The sequence below is a fragment of the Excalfactoria chinensis genome, chromosome 5 (genome assembly GCF_039878825.1).
Source record: "Excalfactoria chinensis isolate bCotChi1 chromosome 5, bCotChi1.hap2, whole genome shotgun sequence".
Lineage (NCBI taxonomy): Eukaryota > Metazoa > Chordata > Aves > Galliformes > Phasianidae > Excalfactoria > Excalfactoria chinensis.
Genome location: NC_092829.1, coordinates 41,115,108 through 41,132,904, shown reverse-complemented (window position 1 = coordinate 41,132,904; position 17,797 = coordinate 41,115,108). Strand labels below are relative to the sequence as shown.

Here is a 17,797-nt window from a genome sequence, read left to right as displayed (position 1 = left end):
AGGCCAGGCCCAAACATATGGGGGAGGGGGCGGGGGTGGGAAGGGGACAAGCCTGATTTCTTTCTCAGGGAAGATAATATATGGGAAGCCATGGAGAGCTTTTCCTGAGCACTGTGTTCTTTCTGTACATTAGAGCTTATCTATGTATTTGAACACAGTTTGCTGTCACACATTCTTTCAGTCTTAGAAGACAAATAGCACACAAATTGTAAACCTTTCTGATAATAAGAATGCTCTGCAACAATATTTTCTGGCTTTTTCACTTTAAAGAGGCACGATCTTCTAATTGTACTTCTCTAGTTCCACTACAGCAAACTGACCCAAACTGGGGCCCCCAAAACTCCAGGTTATTTCTGTACAAACATAGAATGAAAGCAGCCCTTGAAAGCAGAACATTTCCAATACAACACACTAGCATTTGACCTCTCTAAAAATTGCTGTCAGTTCTCCTTAAGGGCTCTGCACACCTTCTAGAGATCACTGAGCAGGAACATTTGCCATAGGCTGCATCCTGCCTTGTTTCTCTGGAAGCCCTAGCTCCCTGAAGATCAACAGCTACTGATGAGAGCTCCAGAGGAAGACAAGACTGAGGTCCAGTCCCAGAGACTCTTGCCCCACACTTCAAAATCCTTACCCTCAAAACCAGGTTGTCCTTTCTGTTTGCAAATTAATTTTTGCAAATGACTCAGGTGTAAAGTTACTAAAGGGACTGTGTATGCTCAGGTACAATGTGCCTCAGCCAACAGGGCAAGGTAGCTCGGGGCTTAGGAAGGAAACAGTATAACCTGATAAAGTAGGCTAAACAGCCTCCAGTCACTCTGGACCCAACGAAGTGTGAGCCACTTTGCCATGTGTCTACAAATGCATATTCTGATGTACTCATATTTTAGGCACTCTTTGTGGAGATACTATCAAATAACTCAGGTGCAAAGCACAGAGACTTGGGGTAGAATTACAGCTGCACTTAGTGTGACATACCATGCACTGCAGCAGAGAGCCTGATTTATACCCTTCTGGACTATCACTGCTCAATAGGAAATGCAGTGTGGTTTTAATATACTTTAAGATAAAGGGTGAATGACTTACCCTGATTATCGCAGACTAGTGACTTCTGGGCAAAAGTTATCTTTATTTTCTTCACTGTTATCGACTCTGAGGGATTGTAGACTGATCTGGCACCCCCATATCTTATTATAAGACATTACTTACTAGACTGGAATAGTCACAAAGCCAGCTAAATCCTCAGCAAAGCACCAGCCCTAGAAACAAATGGGAAAAATTGTTCTCTGGGCTTTGCTCAAGTCTTGGCTGCTTTACTGTGACTGCCAGCAAGAGGGCCTCTTCCCACTAACAGCATGATTGCAGGACAGGCATCCTAGAAATAGTGTGTTAGGAAGAACTGTCTGTTCTTACACTGGTCAGCAACAGCTCAGCCGACCTATCAGGCTGCACACACAGGGCTGTGACTATGAAAACACTGGAGCTGTGAAAATCTCGTAAAATACTTCAACACCTGAGTGTCACGAAAGCTCAAAGGCTTTGGGCTCCCCTTGTTACCCCATGCTTTTGCATCAGAGGAGGTGGCTGCACTCATGAGAGATGAGCAGGATTCACCAAGATTGGGCAGGTCGTAAATGCTCTCATCTCCAACTGTGCAGCCTGAAGAAACCTAAAGATTTAAGGCTTGAAAGTGTCTCTTAACGTAATTATTTTTCCAAAAAAGATAACAACAAAACAGGCAAAGTTAAACAGAAGTTCAGCAGTAGAAGCAAGAGTTCAGAAGTAGTAGCAAAACTGCTCTAACATCTACTGTAGGTCTAGTGAGACTGCTAAGGAAAGACGGATGGTGTACAGATTAGAGTTACTGGCATAAGTTTTGGGACACCAGCATAGCTGTGGAAATCACCATTGTCAAATCTTTGGAAATTCATAAAGAAGATACACTTTTAGTACAGCAAAATGTGAAAAAGAGGAGGAAATGGGAAAAGGAATTTCACAAAATAACTGTCTTATTTTGTACATATTTGTGGGTTTGATTTTCCCCTTGCACAAACCAATGACAAAGTCATCTTCAACTGCATACAAGTACAAATTTAGCTTTAAGTAGAGGCTTAATTCTGTCTGAAATCAAAATGAGTTAAATCACATTTTTGTATTCATGCCTAATTCACAAGTCTGCTAAGGCTCTCACAGCTACACTGAAATAAGTGGAAAAAGGCAACATCAGATACTTCAGGGTGAAAAAGTAATTTGCTACTGCCAGAGAGATGTGAGGGCAAATGATGTTATCTTTTACCAAGAAATTACACTGCTATATCTTATGACAAAGAGGATTTGTCTTGGTCATTTCTTGCTGGGGTTCCCATCAGCTGACAATGTCTCTACAAGAGTCACAGGGCAAAGTACAGCTCCAAATTCTTAGGGGAAAAGTTAAAATGCAGCCAGTTTCACAAATAAATGCAGCAGCTAATAATTGCTAAGAATTATTCAGGCTGACCAGAATTTCTTAGACTGTTATTACTGTATAACATCAGAATGAACATCACATATCTAAACCCTAAATACCACAATTCAGCAAAACACTTCAATATGTGCTTCAGTCTCTCTGAAGTGGAGCTGAAATTAGACAGTGCTTTTATGAGGGGGTTTATGCCCTAACATTGCTCATTTCAGTGAAGAACAACACACCAGCTTCTAGAGCTTACAAGAACTAGAGCAACATCTAAGGAATCCACATTAAAGAAAAATGTATAAAAATAGTCTTTGAATATACATATATATATATAAAGATGTGTATTCAGAGACACATACATATTCCAAGACAACTTTAATACTTACATCTGCTACAAACCACGGTAATTCATGCCAACATCATAGATAGAAATGTAGATAATAGCTCAATGTTTAAATTGTCCTTTAAGTCAAGAACACAGATAAAGATCCCCTACTTGTTCCAGATCTATTTCCCAGTGGAATGCTGACAGAATCAGCACACCAGAAAGTTTCTTGGTAATGCAGTGATATGTCCTCACCTTTATTTTCCTTTCCTGTGCTATGATTTGTCACTCTTCAATCAAGAAATCAACTTCCTATTTTCCAAACTAGAAAATTCCTTTTCAGCTTTCTTCAGGAAAAAGAACACATGCATCAAAACTCTTCCCATATTCACATGATTCTAGAAATGACATCAGCTTCACATGTCCAGCCAATGCTATGCTGGCTGAAGACCCATGCTGAACACACTTCCTTCAAGTCCCATCCCACAGACCTCTGTCCATCAATGTCATGCTCCAGGGGAGCCATCTTTTTGTCAGCTGTTTGTGCTCCATTTATCATCAAAGAGCTGCTTGGTGTAGATTACCTCAGTAAAACCGCACAGATGAGAACCTCTGGAGCTGCAAGCCACTCAGCCACTACTGAACACATCTACTGCGAGCTTCTGTGGGGTGTCCAGCACCTCTGGTACAGTACAGAATCACAGAATCACCAAGGTTGGAAAAGACCTACAAGATCATCCAGTCCAACCATCTACCCATCACCAATAGTTCTCACTAAACCATATCCCTCAACACAACATTCAAACATCCCTTGAGCACCTCCAAGGTCGGTGACTCTACCACATCCCTGGGCAGCCCATTCCACTGCCTGACCACTCTTTCAGAGAAGTAGTATTTCCTAACGTCCAGCCTAAATCTCACCTGGTGCATCTTGAAGTCATTCCCTCTAGTCCTACCACCAGTTACACAAGAGAAAAGGCCAGCCCCCAGCTCACTACAACCTCCTTTCACATAGTTATAGACAGCAATAAGGTCTTCCCTGAGCCTCCTCTTCTCCAGACTGGTAAGCTCCACAGGCAAGTGTGGAACGTTTGAAGCTGAAAGGTTTCAATAAATGCTAAGTAAAACTGCCTGCAGGCTGCTGACCTGCTTCTCCTTCCCAGGAGGAGAAAAACGCTGTGCTTAACCTTTTCTGGATGCAGTACAGTCTAGTGCAGTGCAGAGAAGTAGAACAAAAACAAAAACAGGAGACAGCTGGGCCAGAAACACTCCAGAAATTACTAGCACAGAACTTGGACAAAGCTTCTATCCTTGAAGCTGGCACTGCATTGGATGACTTTGCTAGGAAGACTCTGGGGGTTAGAGCTCACCCTGAGCCCAGGAGTGATTTAAAAGAATGGAAGAAAATGTACGTCTTTTGGATGCCATCTGGGATCTGGACTCAAGATTCATTCAGCATGGGGCTGCTCAAGTGCTGGAAATAAAAGAGACTTTTCTTTGTTAATTTTTTCTCTTGGTCACCAGACTTGCCATGGGTGACCACCACAGCTCACTTTAGGCCAACTTTTTTATAGCCATTTTGGCTATCTCAGGTTTTGACTCCAGTCTTCAGGAAAACAATCTGAACAAGATTTTAAAAACCAAACATCAAAACAACTGCAGGGGTAGGTGCTACACACACATCAGTGTTTCTGACTTGTAGGAGACTCATCTTACAGAAATTTCCACACAGAGGGAACCCGCACCTAAAGGCATCCAGAGTCAGGGCCCTGCTGGAGGACTATAAGGGAAGGTTTAGGAGATTTGTAAGCTTTGTGTCAGCCTTACGGCTTAACTGAATGTCAAAATACAGAGCGCTCTCCTTTTCCATACAGCTCTTTTTCCCCAGAAGGAGATTTTTACAGAGGGAATATTATTGCAGACCCAAAGACACTGACTAGCACAAATAGCAGCTAATGTAACTAAACATTAAAATAGTAAAAAAAATAAATAAAAAATAAAGGAGATCCCAGTGCTACCAATGATACAATTAGATGGCTGTCACATGGGGCTGATAACAATAGACACCTTCCAAGAATAACTCCTCGTGCTTTCAAGAGATATATCTTTTCACCAGCTTAAAAGAAGCTTCAAGATAAATGAGAGCAGAGCAAATTAGTGGCAAACATAATGTAGTCACTTAATATTCTTGGCATTGATTCCTTTTCATTAGCTGGAAGCACTTTATACTTCCACAGAGAGATTTTCCTCCTTCCTCAGGTAACTGATTATAACAAAAATACCCCTAAAGGCTTCACCCCTTGGAGCTTACTTCTTGATGTATTTCCAGAACTATACTCCGCTGTATTTATTATCCAACAGGATTTTACAGAAATTTTAGTACCAAGATGATGATGTAACTAGTTTTTCTGCAGGCTTGAAGCAGCTCATTTACCTTTTATGCTGTCCAATAAAACTGCACTGCAGTCCTCCATCTAGAAGAGTGGTAGAGAAAGCCAATAGGTTTGGCAGAAAGACATTTGTTTTGCCCAGACTAACAACAAATTTGGGTATGTCAGTGTATGCCTTCAAGAGTTTTCTTCCTGCTGGTAGAAACTGCACTAGGATAAAGCCTTTCTGAGTCATGTTGGCCATCTTAGGAGGGCTACAGGAGTACTGAGGGCAGGGAGCTGTGTTTTATCCAGAATATGTCAGAACTGACTTGCAGTTACAGCACATACCAGCAGCATAGCTTCTCCGTCAGCACAGCTGAAAACCAGGTTCCATCAGCTGCACTCAACATAGCTATGTATCTTCCCTGGCACTTGAGGTACCCTGTTCAGAACAGGAAATTTCTTTCTGCTGCTCTCCACAGCAAGTGGTTTAAACACACAGAAATCAGCGCACAGTTCAGAAACAGAAAATCACCCAAGAAATGAAGGAAATACAAAACACCTGAAAAGACAAAAATCTGCTCCAGTGTTTTCAAAATGGCATGCAAGACTCAAGGAGCATGACTCCCACTGGCACCAGGGAGAGTCACAGCGCCACATTGCGGTCTTAGAGACAAACCTACTGGGACTATAGAGGAGGAAGCACGCAGAATAATGAGGAGAAAAATACTTGAGTAACGACGGCAATTTGTAAGGGAAAGGTAATCATCTTCAGCAGTGCTGTTTGCATGTAGTGCCTGGAATACTGGCCATGATCAGAGTGATCAAGAGGAACACCTCTAAAGAACTGATAATCAGAATTCTTTTAAATTCACTCCTAGTGTGAACTGCAACTAGAAGTACACATGTTTTTTACAGGGAAAGACTGATCAAGTTCAAACCCTTGCATAAGAACTCAAGTATAAATGGTAAAGTATAAGCATTTCAGCTGAACAACAGCAGACTCACATTTAGTCAGTGTTTCACAGTGCGCAGGTTGGTTCACAGCCCCAGAGTCATTGCAGTATAATTAACTCTACTTTAAAAAGACCATTTCTGGTTGTTGCAATGGTTTCCCTCTGGAAATGCGCACTCTCCACAGATTATGGGAGATATCTATTAAAAAGGAGTCTAACTGAAGTTGGATAAAAAGTCTCTCAGTTTGTCTGACCTGTAAAATATTTTCTGTACAGATTAATTTTTTTTTAATTTTTTTTTTATTTTTTTTTATTTTTTTTATGGAATGCTTTTCTGACATGATTTTTTAGGCCTGTTTTCATCAAAACAAGGATCTTCTTATGATTGACAGTAATGGAAGAACATTTTGTAACAATGCTGGCAGTTTGAGAATGTTATGATCATTACATAGAAGTGTGCAAGATCAGTGATCTTTAAGGTAATTAATGCTATCAGAAAGAGACCTGGGCTATTCATTGATTTAATTTGGTCTGCAACAAACTGCACTAAAGATAGCACTATATCATGGATCTTAAGACTCTTTTTGCAAGAGGTTCATCTGATCTTACATCTCCATAAAAAATTAAGTTAATTAACTTAAGTTAAATTAGTAGGGCAGCACACAGAACCTGCTCTGTTTGTCCTTTTACTAGCAAGACACTTGATAACACAGCTTGCCACCTTGTTACACAGACCATCTACAAGGAGCTCGGTGTATTACCTGACTTTATATTTCACTTGAAAACCAGCCTCCTCATTTCAAAGTACTCTTCACCATCATGAGAACAATTACAGAAAGGAAATGAAGCTGACCTCTTTTGTAGTGAATTGAGACAAGATTTATGAAATTCATTCTTACCCGAGTGCCAGGGTAAAGAAGAGGATTGCAAGTTTGAAAGATGAGGCTAAAGGTACACTGTTCTTTAAAGCAGAGGCAATGCGTGGTGAAAAGAAGCTGTAAATCAAGCTACAAAAAATGAATGCCTCTGGGCATGTCCAGAAAAAAACTGAAGAGTGGATTATCTGTTGTCTGACAGAAGAGAAGAATGGCTCTTTTGCCTAAACTAAGTATTTAACTCCATTTCATTGAAATTGCTTCAGATTTATCTATATTGGTATAAATCTCAAAGTCACTGATAGTCATTTCAGTGGAATAATTCCTGTTTATCGCACTTGATGATTTAGATCAATGAGCTTATCATAGGTTTTGAAGAAACAAACAAGCAAAAAAACATCTTATAGTGGACATGAATTCCTGTATTTGGCCCTTGCCTGGGGTCAATATCAAGTTATAACAGTGGTATATCCCCTCTGCAGATCTACCAGGAAACCACAAGAGAAAAAACAGCAACATGTGAGAGCTGGTGTTTGACATTCTTAGATCAGGAGCAGAGCTGACAAGAAAAGCTCAGGCAGGAAATGTTTAAACTACATCTTTGTGTCTACAAAGGCTTTTGTAACCCTATTCTCTATAAATCAGTAACCTACTTCTCAGCTTCTGGCAGTGCAAACACTTCTCTTGTTAATAAAGGAAATTATCTCTAAGGAATTCTCAACCACTGGAAAAAAAAGTAGTAATTCTGGGTAATACTGGGTATAGAGATGCGGAAAAGTTGCCTTAATTTGGAGTACAACTGGCCCTTCTTTTGTGAGACATTCATTGTAACAAGACAAAATGCTGAATCACACTGAGGTGCTTAAAGACCTCCTTGACAACAAACGCAGCGCAGTCAAGGCTGTACATAAGAGGGCTCCCAACCTGCAGCTGCTTTCCGAGCCTCTAAGTCTGATGCCTTTTGCAAGGGACACTGGCACTGTGGGCACTGGCACTGTGAGGCAGTCCTCCCCTAAGTGGAGCCCAATACCAGTCCTGCATTTGGGAAAGCATCAGGAAGAGCAGTGAGCCAAAAACCCTGGATTCAGCTCTACTCTCAGCAGCCCCTGTGAGCTACACTCTTGAAACTACTAGTAACCAGAAAATACATTCATTCTGACAAACTACAGCCTGCCATCTTTAAATCTGTTTCTGGAGACTGCCACTGCTGGAAAGAGACTGCAATGTACAAGCATATGGAAGAGAAACGAGAGAAGTTATTGGCACAAAAAAACTGAAATCTGTTGCAGGGAAGCTCCTCCAGTTTTTCCTTTGGATTCTCCATGACATAAATCCTAACTTTGTTAAAATTCATGCTTCCCATGCTTAACTCTGCTAATATAAGTAGGAAAGATTTTTTGGTATAGGGTCCTCAGTTCCTCTAGCATCTCTGAACCCTGAAACTTAACATCACACTTGATTCTTAAGGGAGATCATGAAATATTTGGGGAAATATTTGTTGTTTTGTGCAAGAATAAATGAAGGTCACATTAACTAGCTATGAGAAACTAACCTGCTTTTAAATACATGTGAGTCAGAACGAGGATACAGACAAAGGAGTAGATGCTTCAAGAAAAAAATAATAATGTAATCCTAATACTAAAACTCTATGTATAATTTATGTTTATAAGGCCAGAAAAGATCACTGTGATTACAGCCTGCCTTCATTGCATCGAACAGAGCAAAAAATGTCACTGAACTCACTCATATGTGCATATTTTATATTTGACAGAATAATCATCATCATCATTTCATAATTCTAAGTGGTGAAGAACCTACAACAAACACTGATACGTTGCTCCAGAAGTTAATTATCCTCTTTCATATAAAGATTATGTTTATCTGCTTATCCTTTGCCCTCAGTCCTGACGGCCAGCCAGCAGAGCTCCTGACATTCTGTCTTCTTTGATAAGAGTGGGCAGTGCCGGCCAGAGTTGGTGGGGATAGGCCAAGTGCAAATAGCATCACATCCTTCAGATGATCCTTCCTAACCAAAATAGTCTTGCTGCAAGGCAGAATACATTAGACTAGGTTTAGAGCTGAACCAAGGTGGTTATGCTGCTTCTGTCACCCAGAAAAAAACACGGAGCAGCAGTTTGGGAATCCTTGCAGAACACCCTCTCACTCTGCCGACATCCACTGTGTTCAGGACTGTGGTCAGGCAGCATAAGGAAGGAGCTCCTTCTTGAGCACTGGTAGCCACTATTTGTATCACAAAGACATGGCCACAAACACACATAGACTTTACTTCCTGCCCCCACCTCCAGACAAAACAGGCAGCCCTGGACCAGCAACCATCTTATGTTCTGTGCCACCTCTGACCCATGACATCTGCTGCCAGTGTCAGCAGCACTTAGGCAGCTTCCTTCCAGGTCACTGCTCTGGCTCTAAAAGCACACAGTAGTCCTGGAAACCACAAGGGTAGTTTTTAAGCCAGAAAACCTTGATACTGTTTAAAAGATCTGCTGTTAGCACCCACCGCTGGCAAACCAACCCTCAGCTGAAGGAAAAGAGAGCAGATCCTTTCACTGCCCAATTCACACCACATGTTTGCAGTAACATTAAAAGCTCAGGTATCTTCCTCATCAACCTCTGAGAACATTACAGCAGCAACTGGAAGAAGTATTTTCCTTCATTTCTGCTGGCCACTGAATGTGGGCTTTAAGCTCATCCTTAATGCTGCCCCAGAAGACTCCTGTAATGAAATCTAAAGGAGAGACATATCTGGTTAGGTCACAGTTTGATTGCTGCCCTGAATCTACTTAGGCACACCGGAACTCCTAATGAAATATAGTCCACATCTATTTACTAGATTAGAACAGCATGTGTGTTTCCAGATGAACATTTTTAGAGGAATATCTCTGCTGAGCCATTCGAGGAGAGAATTTCCCATTGCTCATGAAGATCTGAACGCTGCACAACTTGTCTGCGCTCCATGTACACACAAAACTGCTGTCAGCCTCACTCCACAAGGTTGCCATTCTCCACTCCACTCCTGAGATTCAGGGGATGTTGCCAGCTGATGAGGCTGGGCTGAAGCTGCTATGAGGGACTCTCACTGAAGGTGAATAAACACATCTCTGGTCATTTCTGCTCTGGCAACGGTCTGATAAATCAGTGAGATTTTCTCTTCTCCAGCAATTGCCAAGCTAGAAATTCTTTATTTCAGAGAAAGTTAATGAACCTGGCAAACCACATCCTGCTGCACCATGAGGGGCAAGGAAAGAGAAAATTCTTGCAGGCAAAGTGAAGGGCATCACAGCAGAAAGTTATAATGTACCCTGCGAGTGCTTTTTTTTTTTTTTTTTTTTTTTTTTTTTTTTTTTTTTAATGGGGGACCAATGGCCAGTGTTGGACAGGCTCACCTATACTTTCCAGTGCATGCAACAGCCTGATTTCCAGACTGGTAAAGTACCCTATGCAATTTGCCCTTGATCAGACTGCCTTTCTCATCTTCTTGGAGCAGCAGACTAATGTCAGACTGGCAATGCTTCCTTTCCCAGCTGGAAATGGCTGCCAAGATATACCGAATATACATATAGAGTATATCTTGCACATTTTTTAATAGTGGTTATGGAAATGAGGAGAAAATATGGATTTTTATGTATGAAAATGCCTTCTGTTTTTTACAGGAAGGCAACAAGCAATTCATATTTAATGTCACATCATTTCCATTATGAAGTTGTATTTTATTCTGTGATTTTGTGCAAGAAAACTGGTAGCAGTTCCAAATTGCCTGCTTTTCTGCTGCAGCAAAACAATAACCTGATTTTTCTGCCTCACCCCTGGACAGAGACACAACCATACTGAATTGCGCTGTTATGGTTTACCTTCTCTGCCACTGACCTGAGAAGCATTGCAACTTTCTACAAGGACATTGAGCTAAGGAGAAGAAAACATATGAAGACCCCATCTGTACACTGGTATGGCCCTACGAGAAGCCAGATAGTGTCTACATTTTCTTTTTTTTGCTACCATGCTGGTAGGACTTCCAATGTCACAAAAGCTGTTGGACCACTCGTAACTTCACCAAAATGAATATTCTTACAAGGTAGATAAATACAATGTATTGTGAACTTGCATAAGAGGACCTGTGCTTTTAAGAACAAAGACCATACTACGTAGCAGCCAGTTGACCTACATTCACAGCTGAAGACGTACAGCTGACCCACAGGGAGTTATATCTAACCTACAAACACAGAAGGAGCCCTAGTGAAATGGACCATGTCTTTCACAATGATAAACTAAGCAGAAGCAGCAGCACAGGGACAATTTTTTTCTGCTGTTCTGTGTAAGAAACAAACTAGATCAATATTACAGGATGAGCTACTGCTGCAGAGAAACACAACCCAGAGTAACTCCTGCATTCTCAAAACGTCACACTCTGGGTATGCAAACTCAAATCAAAACATGGGAGCACCCCCAGCTTGGGTGTCAGCAGTGAATGGCACAGCAGCCTGGGCTGAGCTCAACAAGCCAAGAGAGTCCTGGGGACTTGATGTAAGCAGGAATGCTGCAGCAATGCCAGTGCTGCTGTGTTTTCACTGGTGCCCACATAGGTAGCAACACTCTGCCACAAACACAGCTTTGCCATGTGAAAGCAGAGGAGGAGAGAGGAAACAAAAATCCACAGGCCCAGGGAAGCACACCAGTGATGACTGAGGCATGAGGAAAGAATCATGTGCATTTAGGACCCAAGGCTTAACCCTTTTTTAATTATTAAATATTCCAGGGAAACAAAAAGGAAATCAAATGAACTAGTACTTAATACCTCCATAACCTAGTCTGAAAATTAAAGTCATACAACATCAGATAGAACATGTGTTCAAAATTCTTACCAAAACATCAGCTGAAAGGAGGATTCAGGTACGCTAGAAAAGCTTTTTTTATATTAGTACTAGTGTACTGACTAAGAGACAGCAATACGTCTTGTTTTCACAGTACTTTAAGCACCTTATAATTCAAGTTCTATGAAGTAGCAACTCAAATGACTGAGCAATCTTTTCTTTTTTTCCTCCCTTCAGTTACAAGCCTTGAGAATGACTTCTTCACCTTCATGCCTTGCACTAATGCTCCATGTGAGATTTTATTCTGTTCTAGGTTCCCACAGAATGACATATCTTAATGATTTCTTCATCAGAGGAGCAGTACCCACCTGGACACACTTAGCTGGCAATTCCTTTCTGCAGTTCCTTTCCCCTGGAAGGATCACATGTAAATTGCGAGGGAAGAAATCTCATGATTCCCTCTTCTGTTCAGGGAAACAGAAGCATGCATACACACAAGCTTTGTAAGCAAAGAACATTACATAGAAGATATGAGCCATAAATAATTACTATCATTTTCTAGTACAAACATCCCAGAAAGGCCCCATTAGCCGGCTGCCCACACAGACTGAAGTGGCTACAGCAGCTACACCATGGAGATGAGAGCTGCTCTGGACAGATCCTATCATTCATCCTCCTGCTGGGACAGTGGGTGTAGAAATCAGGGGGACTGAGTTGTCACCCAGCTCCTATTTTCTTTCCATCAGCAGTGCTCTGAAGATAACCACTAAGAAACTTCAGCAATCTGTGCTTTCTGAGATGATATTTCCATGGAGATGTTCCCGAGTGCCTCCAGCTGGTGTGTTAGCTACAGATTTGTTTGTTTCTCAAAGGTACGACAAATACTCTGATTTAAAGAAAATAGACAGACTATGCTGAGGTGTGCAGAGGGGAGGTTTGGCTGTTGATGTTTTTGTTGGGGTGGGTATTTGGTGTTTGTTTTTTTTGTGTGTGTGTGTGGCATATATTTCTCACATACAAACAAATTCTAATTTTACTTTGCTTTTCACTCCAAATAAAGCTCTCGAGAAGAGCTTTAGCCTTAACCTGGTTATTGTTTAATCAATCCCCGCATGCAAGACATTCTGGAATCCAGCTTGTGCACTGTGGAAAAGCCATCTTCACATATTCTGTGAAAGAAATAAATTCTCTCATGGGGGAAAAAGAAAATCTTTCCTGAAACATGAGGGAGTTTCTGGCTCTGCTGCTGTGATGTGTGCAATACACACCAAAACTTCAGACTGCAAAGCTGAACTGTCTGGTATTTTCTCTTGATAACACCCATTTTCTCCCTTGAGATATTCCTCTGGTCATAAACTTTGGATTTAATTTTATGCTCTATATTCCCTCAAAAGAAATGCTTAACTGTTGCCGGAGTTGCAAAGCATGTGATCAAACGTATGGGCCATCTCTTAACGATGAATAATGAATGCACCATTTCTTGGGCCATAATTAAAACTGAAGAATAATTTTCATTCCTATTGCTGATCTGGCCATTTGTATCACAAAGAATAAACAGTTTCTTGCCTTACTACTCCTAGCATGAATTCGCAGCTCATCAATTCTGTGAAGGGATACTGGTAATAAATATTCCATGCTACATCTCAGTAATGTACTGATGTATAGGTAAGTATGTTCCTACCAGCTTCCTACTTGCACACGTGTCAACAGGATCATGTTTACAGATGCATACAGAAATACAGATCACATCCAAACTAACAAAAATACAATCACCGCAGTCAGTTTACATGTCTTTCTGCAATTCAAGTGCTTTAAAATATGACTGCAATTGGCAAGCCCATATTCTACACTAACATATCATAAAAGCATTGCAACAAAGTGTATTTTAAACTGTCAAAATACAGATCACTGTATTCCCATTTTCTTCACTCACATCTTAATTTAAGAACAACACAACATTTCCAAAGAAATGCCTTTTTAAAAGCCTGGGAATCGGATCCATTTCTACAGAATGGCCAAACATAACCATCAACATAAATCACAAGATGTATGATATGATATTTATGATATTTAGTTGTCTCCTGAGATTTTTCCTCCCCCCTCCAGTTCTCAAGCCCCAAATGCTAGAAATATCCCCATCTTTCATCTACCCTAAACAAAAAAAGAGAGCTGAGGGTCCCAACACATTTACAAGGCATTTGGGGTGCTGAGCACTGCATCAGATGATTGACAGCAGGATACCAACACCATTGTGAGTCTGCCTGCAGCAGCCACGGCCTTGAAGAGACATGACACCACACTGATGTTTCTTACCCACCTCACCTGCTGTCCTACAAGGCTCCCAGTCACCCTTGCAGCCCAGGGACTCCTCAAATTGGTCATCAGCATGGCACAAGGCACATTCCTCAGGTAACAACCCCACAAACATTTGAGTGAGCCTTCCTTTGGCTTGACAATGCCAAAAGCAGACAGAATTTTAACTGCTGTAGCATCTCAACTTACTTATTCTAAATGCTCCAGAATTAAACACACACCCCATAGGTACCATGTATGTAAACAAAAAGAACTGCAAAGACTTAAGCTGTGTTGTGGTTTGTGGTAAAGCTTCACTGGTTGTACTCAGATGCTTCTAATTTAAACCTAAACCTAAAGCTAGAATTCACATCTTCATACACAGTATCCTCCCATTTTCCTTCACAGATTCATTTCCAACATTAATACTCCCCCTGAAGGGCAAACAGGAGCCCAATGAGAGCAATCTCTATCTTTTGGCACATTCAGGACTCCACAAGACCAAACTCCAGCTAATTTGGGCTAGCACTGGCAGAAGTCCTGCTTTGACTAGGGCTCTCCCTGAGCCATAGAGTCATACTTCTGGCCAACATCTCCTTGATTCTGACTTTCTCCTCTCCATTGAAACTGTTTCTTATTTCTATCAAAACATGCAGAATCAAAATTAAATACTCAAAAGGGACTCTGGACTTTCCTCCCTCGTTTTTTAAAGCTTCTTTGGAAACTTTAAAAAATACAACCATGCATGAAACTCACAATTAAGGAATACTTTTTGCCCTTCTAGACAAGACAGTGAGTGTTTGGCATGGTCTTTCATTAAAAGGTCAGTCTTCTGTGTCATAGAAGCATAGAATGGCTTGGGTTGGAATAGGCCTTAAAGACCATTCAGTTCCAACCCCCTGCCATGGGCAGGGCTGCCAGCTCAAGCTGCCCAGGACTCCATCCAACCTGGCCTTGAGCACCTCCAGGGATGGGGCACCACAGCTTCTCTGGGCAGCCCACCGAGTAAAGAATTTCCATCTAACAACTAACACTGACTTAAACCCAAATGAGCTACTCAGAACAAGCTTTCCAGTTGCCTGGAGAATACCTGATCCTCAATAAACATGGCCACAGTACATATAACCATTATTCTCACTTAATTACATCATTGCAGTGTTTCCAGTGATTCAGAGCCTTAACAGATAGAAAAAGGTACTTAGAAGGCATCATTGCCAGTTTCCAGCAGCATTTATGACAATCTGCACAGATGCAAAAGTACGTCTTCAGTCCTACTAAATCACAGGCTGAACATTCGTGGAGGTTGCACTGTGATAAACATGCTCACAACATTTCAGAAATCACCCACAGAGCCCAGGGGCGCAAGAGAGCAGCATCAACACAGTGTTGTTCACACGTATTAAACTTTAAACCTTAACCTGAAATAAGCCTTATTTGAAACTCTGCAACAAAACTACAAAAAAACCCCACAAACATCTGTAAAACTGCATGCTACTATTCTACGGTTACTGCCATATTTCCAATACAATGGCAGTGCCTGTGATTTCTAGAAAGGAGCAAATTCAGTGAGCTTAAATGTCAGCTTCCCATGGATCCCTAAAATCCTAAGGCATTAAGAGGAGGAATAGAAGTAGTAAAGAAACATAGGCGCAAACGATGAAGTTATTTAGACTACCTGTGGTGCCAATGAAATAAACGTTTAGAAGACACTGCACCAAAGTTTGTCAATACTACCTTGCACAACTGTACCAATGTTATAATAAAATGTGTTTGCCTCATCCTTTCTCATTAAGATAATTCATTCTCATAAATAAATAGTAATAGAGCTATGAAGTTTCCTCTCCTGCAGTCCCTCTTGTCATCAGACGGTTCAAAAAGGTTACTCCCTCCTGCAGCTGGAACACACTTAGTAATAGGATCGACACTTGAGGCTCCTCATCCTCTCCACATGCCCACAACAGAGAGATTCTTTCTTACAACTACAGCTGCAAATAGATGCACATTCCTCCTCCACTTGCAAAACTTAGGCCTCATATTCCAAACTCTTCCCATAAATCTCAAAGCACACAACAACAATCTTAGAAACCAAGCCACCTATTTCTGGCACCTGAGGGAGCCCACTGCACCCCAGGCCAGCAAGGTACTGCAGAGCTATTGCAACCAAGGTAAATCATGACACTATGCTGGTTCACTCATGGCCCTCAGAAAGAAAAGCATCATTAACATCAACAAAAGTGCACAAAGCATATTCAAGAGAACAGATAATTCAAGGTCAGGAAGCATTTAGGAATGTATAATATGGCTTTACTCAATATAATATTTTGTGTTAGCCTTGAGGATGCTGTACTGTCCCTGCATTATGCTCCACTGGGATCTGTTCATAGAAAACACTGCCACCAAATTTCTCCCTCACCTCTCCCACACAAAGAATGATGGAACATATAGGCAAAGGTATTTTGAACGAGTACAGAGTGAAAAGGTTTCTTCTCAAAGCTGTCAAGAAGTCTCAGCCTTCAACCCCATGCCGGCTTTTAGGGGCTGCTAGAGCAAAACTTCAAGTATGTAGTATGATTTCTGAAGCAGCAGGTTTGTTGCATTCTCAGGATTAGCTACATCTTTAAATAGTACAGAGCTGCTGCAGTCCAGAAAGCTGCATTCCTTCAACCTGTTCTAGTGCTGCAGGTCACCCACCAGCAATCCCTTAGGTGGCAATAGTTTTGGAGGCTGTTCCAGAAATGCTCATCTGGAGAGCAGTATTCAACTGATGCAGGTGCAATGCAGTATCCTGCCACCTTGAGCACAAACACTTTTGGACTTCACTACATTTGCCCTATTTTTTTTTTCCCCCTGTTGCAAAGCATAACTTGCAAAACAATCCATAGCATCACACTTCACAGAAGTCACCCTTTAAAAAAAGGTCAAGGTTGATCAGCAATTTTCAGAAGACTTGAGGAAACATTACCAAGCAGCCCCGGTGTTTTGAGTTTCCACTAGCAAAGGAGTAAAGCTAGTAAGAACGAAAATATTTTAAAATTAACATCTTGCAGCTATATTGTGTTCTCTCATAGCAGAAAGTCTAAATGGATGACTTGCAGCACAGGAAATAATCACAGGAGGAGACAAATGCAGTGTTTCAACTTAAATCATTGCAACAGTTAATTGAGCATTTTGTGAGAGCAAGCAATTTAACCAAGTACGTTTTCACATAATTAAGCAGCAAATGAGACAGAGCCCACAGGACCTGAACATGTAATTGTCAGCAATTACATTACGAAGCACTTTACGCACGCACGCACATATATATACGCCTGTATACATATCTGTCTTCATACACTTACCGTGCAGCAAGGCATGGGTGTCACGCTGGTCTCGAAACAATAGCTTTACAGCCTAAGGCAGAGCAGCCTTCCTCTCACTCTCATCTCGGGCAAGTCAGTGTTTCTGGAAAGTGGCCAGGCAAGATCAGATTCATCAGCCAATAAAATTGTCTAAAGCTGCCATTACACAGGAGATTGTTCCTCCGGCTGCAGGCTCAGGAACAGCCAATAAAGAAAACCAGCATCAGAGTGAGGGTGAGCATTTTGCCCCATACTAAGGGTCTGCTTTCCAAAAATCCAACCTTGCTCTGCTTGTTCTGCTGTACGCTGTCATCCCAAATGAAAAACAACTTGCACTTGACTTGCCTGGTTAAAATAGATG

The 17,797-nt window shown here is 41.4% G+C and overlaps 1 protein-coding gene across 1 annotated transcript in view; it reads right to left on the bottom strand.

Moving 5' to 3' along the window:
• Positions 1 to 17,571, bottom strand: part of OSBPL5 (oxysterol binding protein like 5) — a 154,585-nt gene extending 137,014 nt beyond the window's left edge. The window contains exon 1 of the mRNA XM_072338313.1: positions 17,437 to 17,571. Coding sequence (XP_072194414.1) covers positions 17,437 to 17,451 — 15 coding nt within the window. The 5' untranslated portion in view covers positions 17,452 to 17,571. The remainder of the gene's footprint in view (positions 1 to 17,436) is intronic.
• Positions 17,572 to 17,797: the final 226 nt, after the last annotated feature.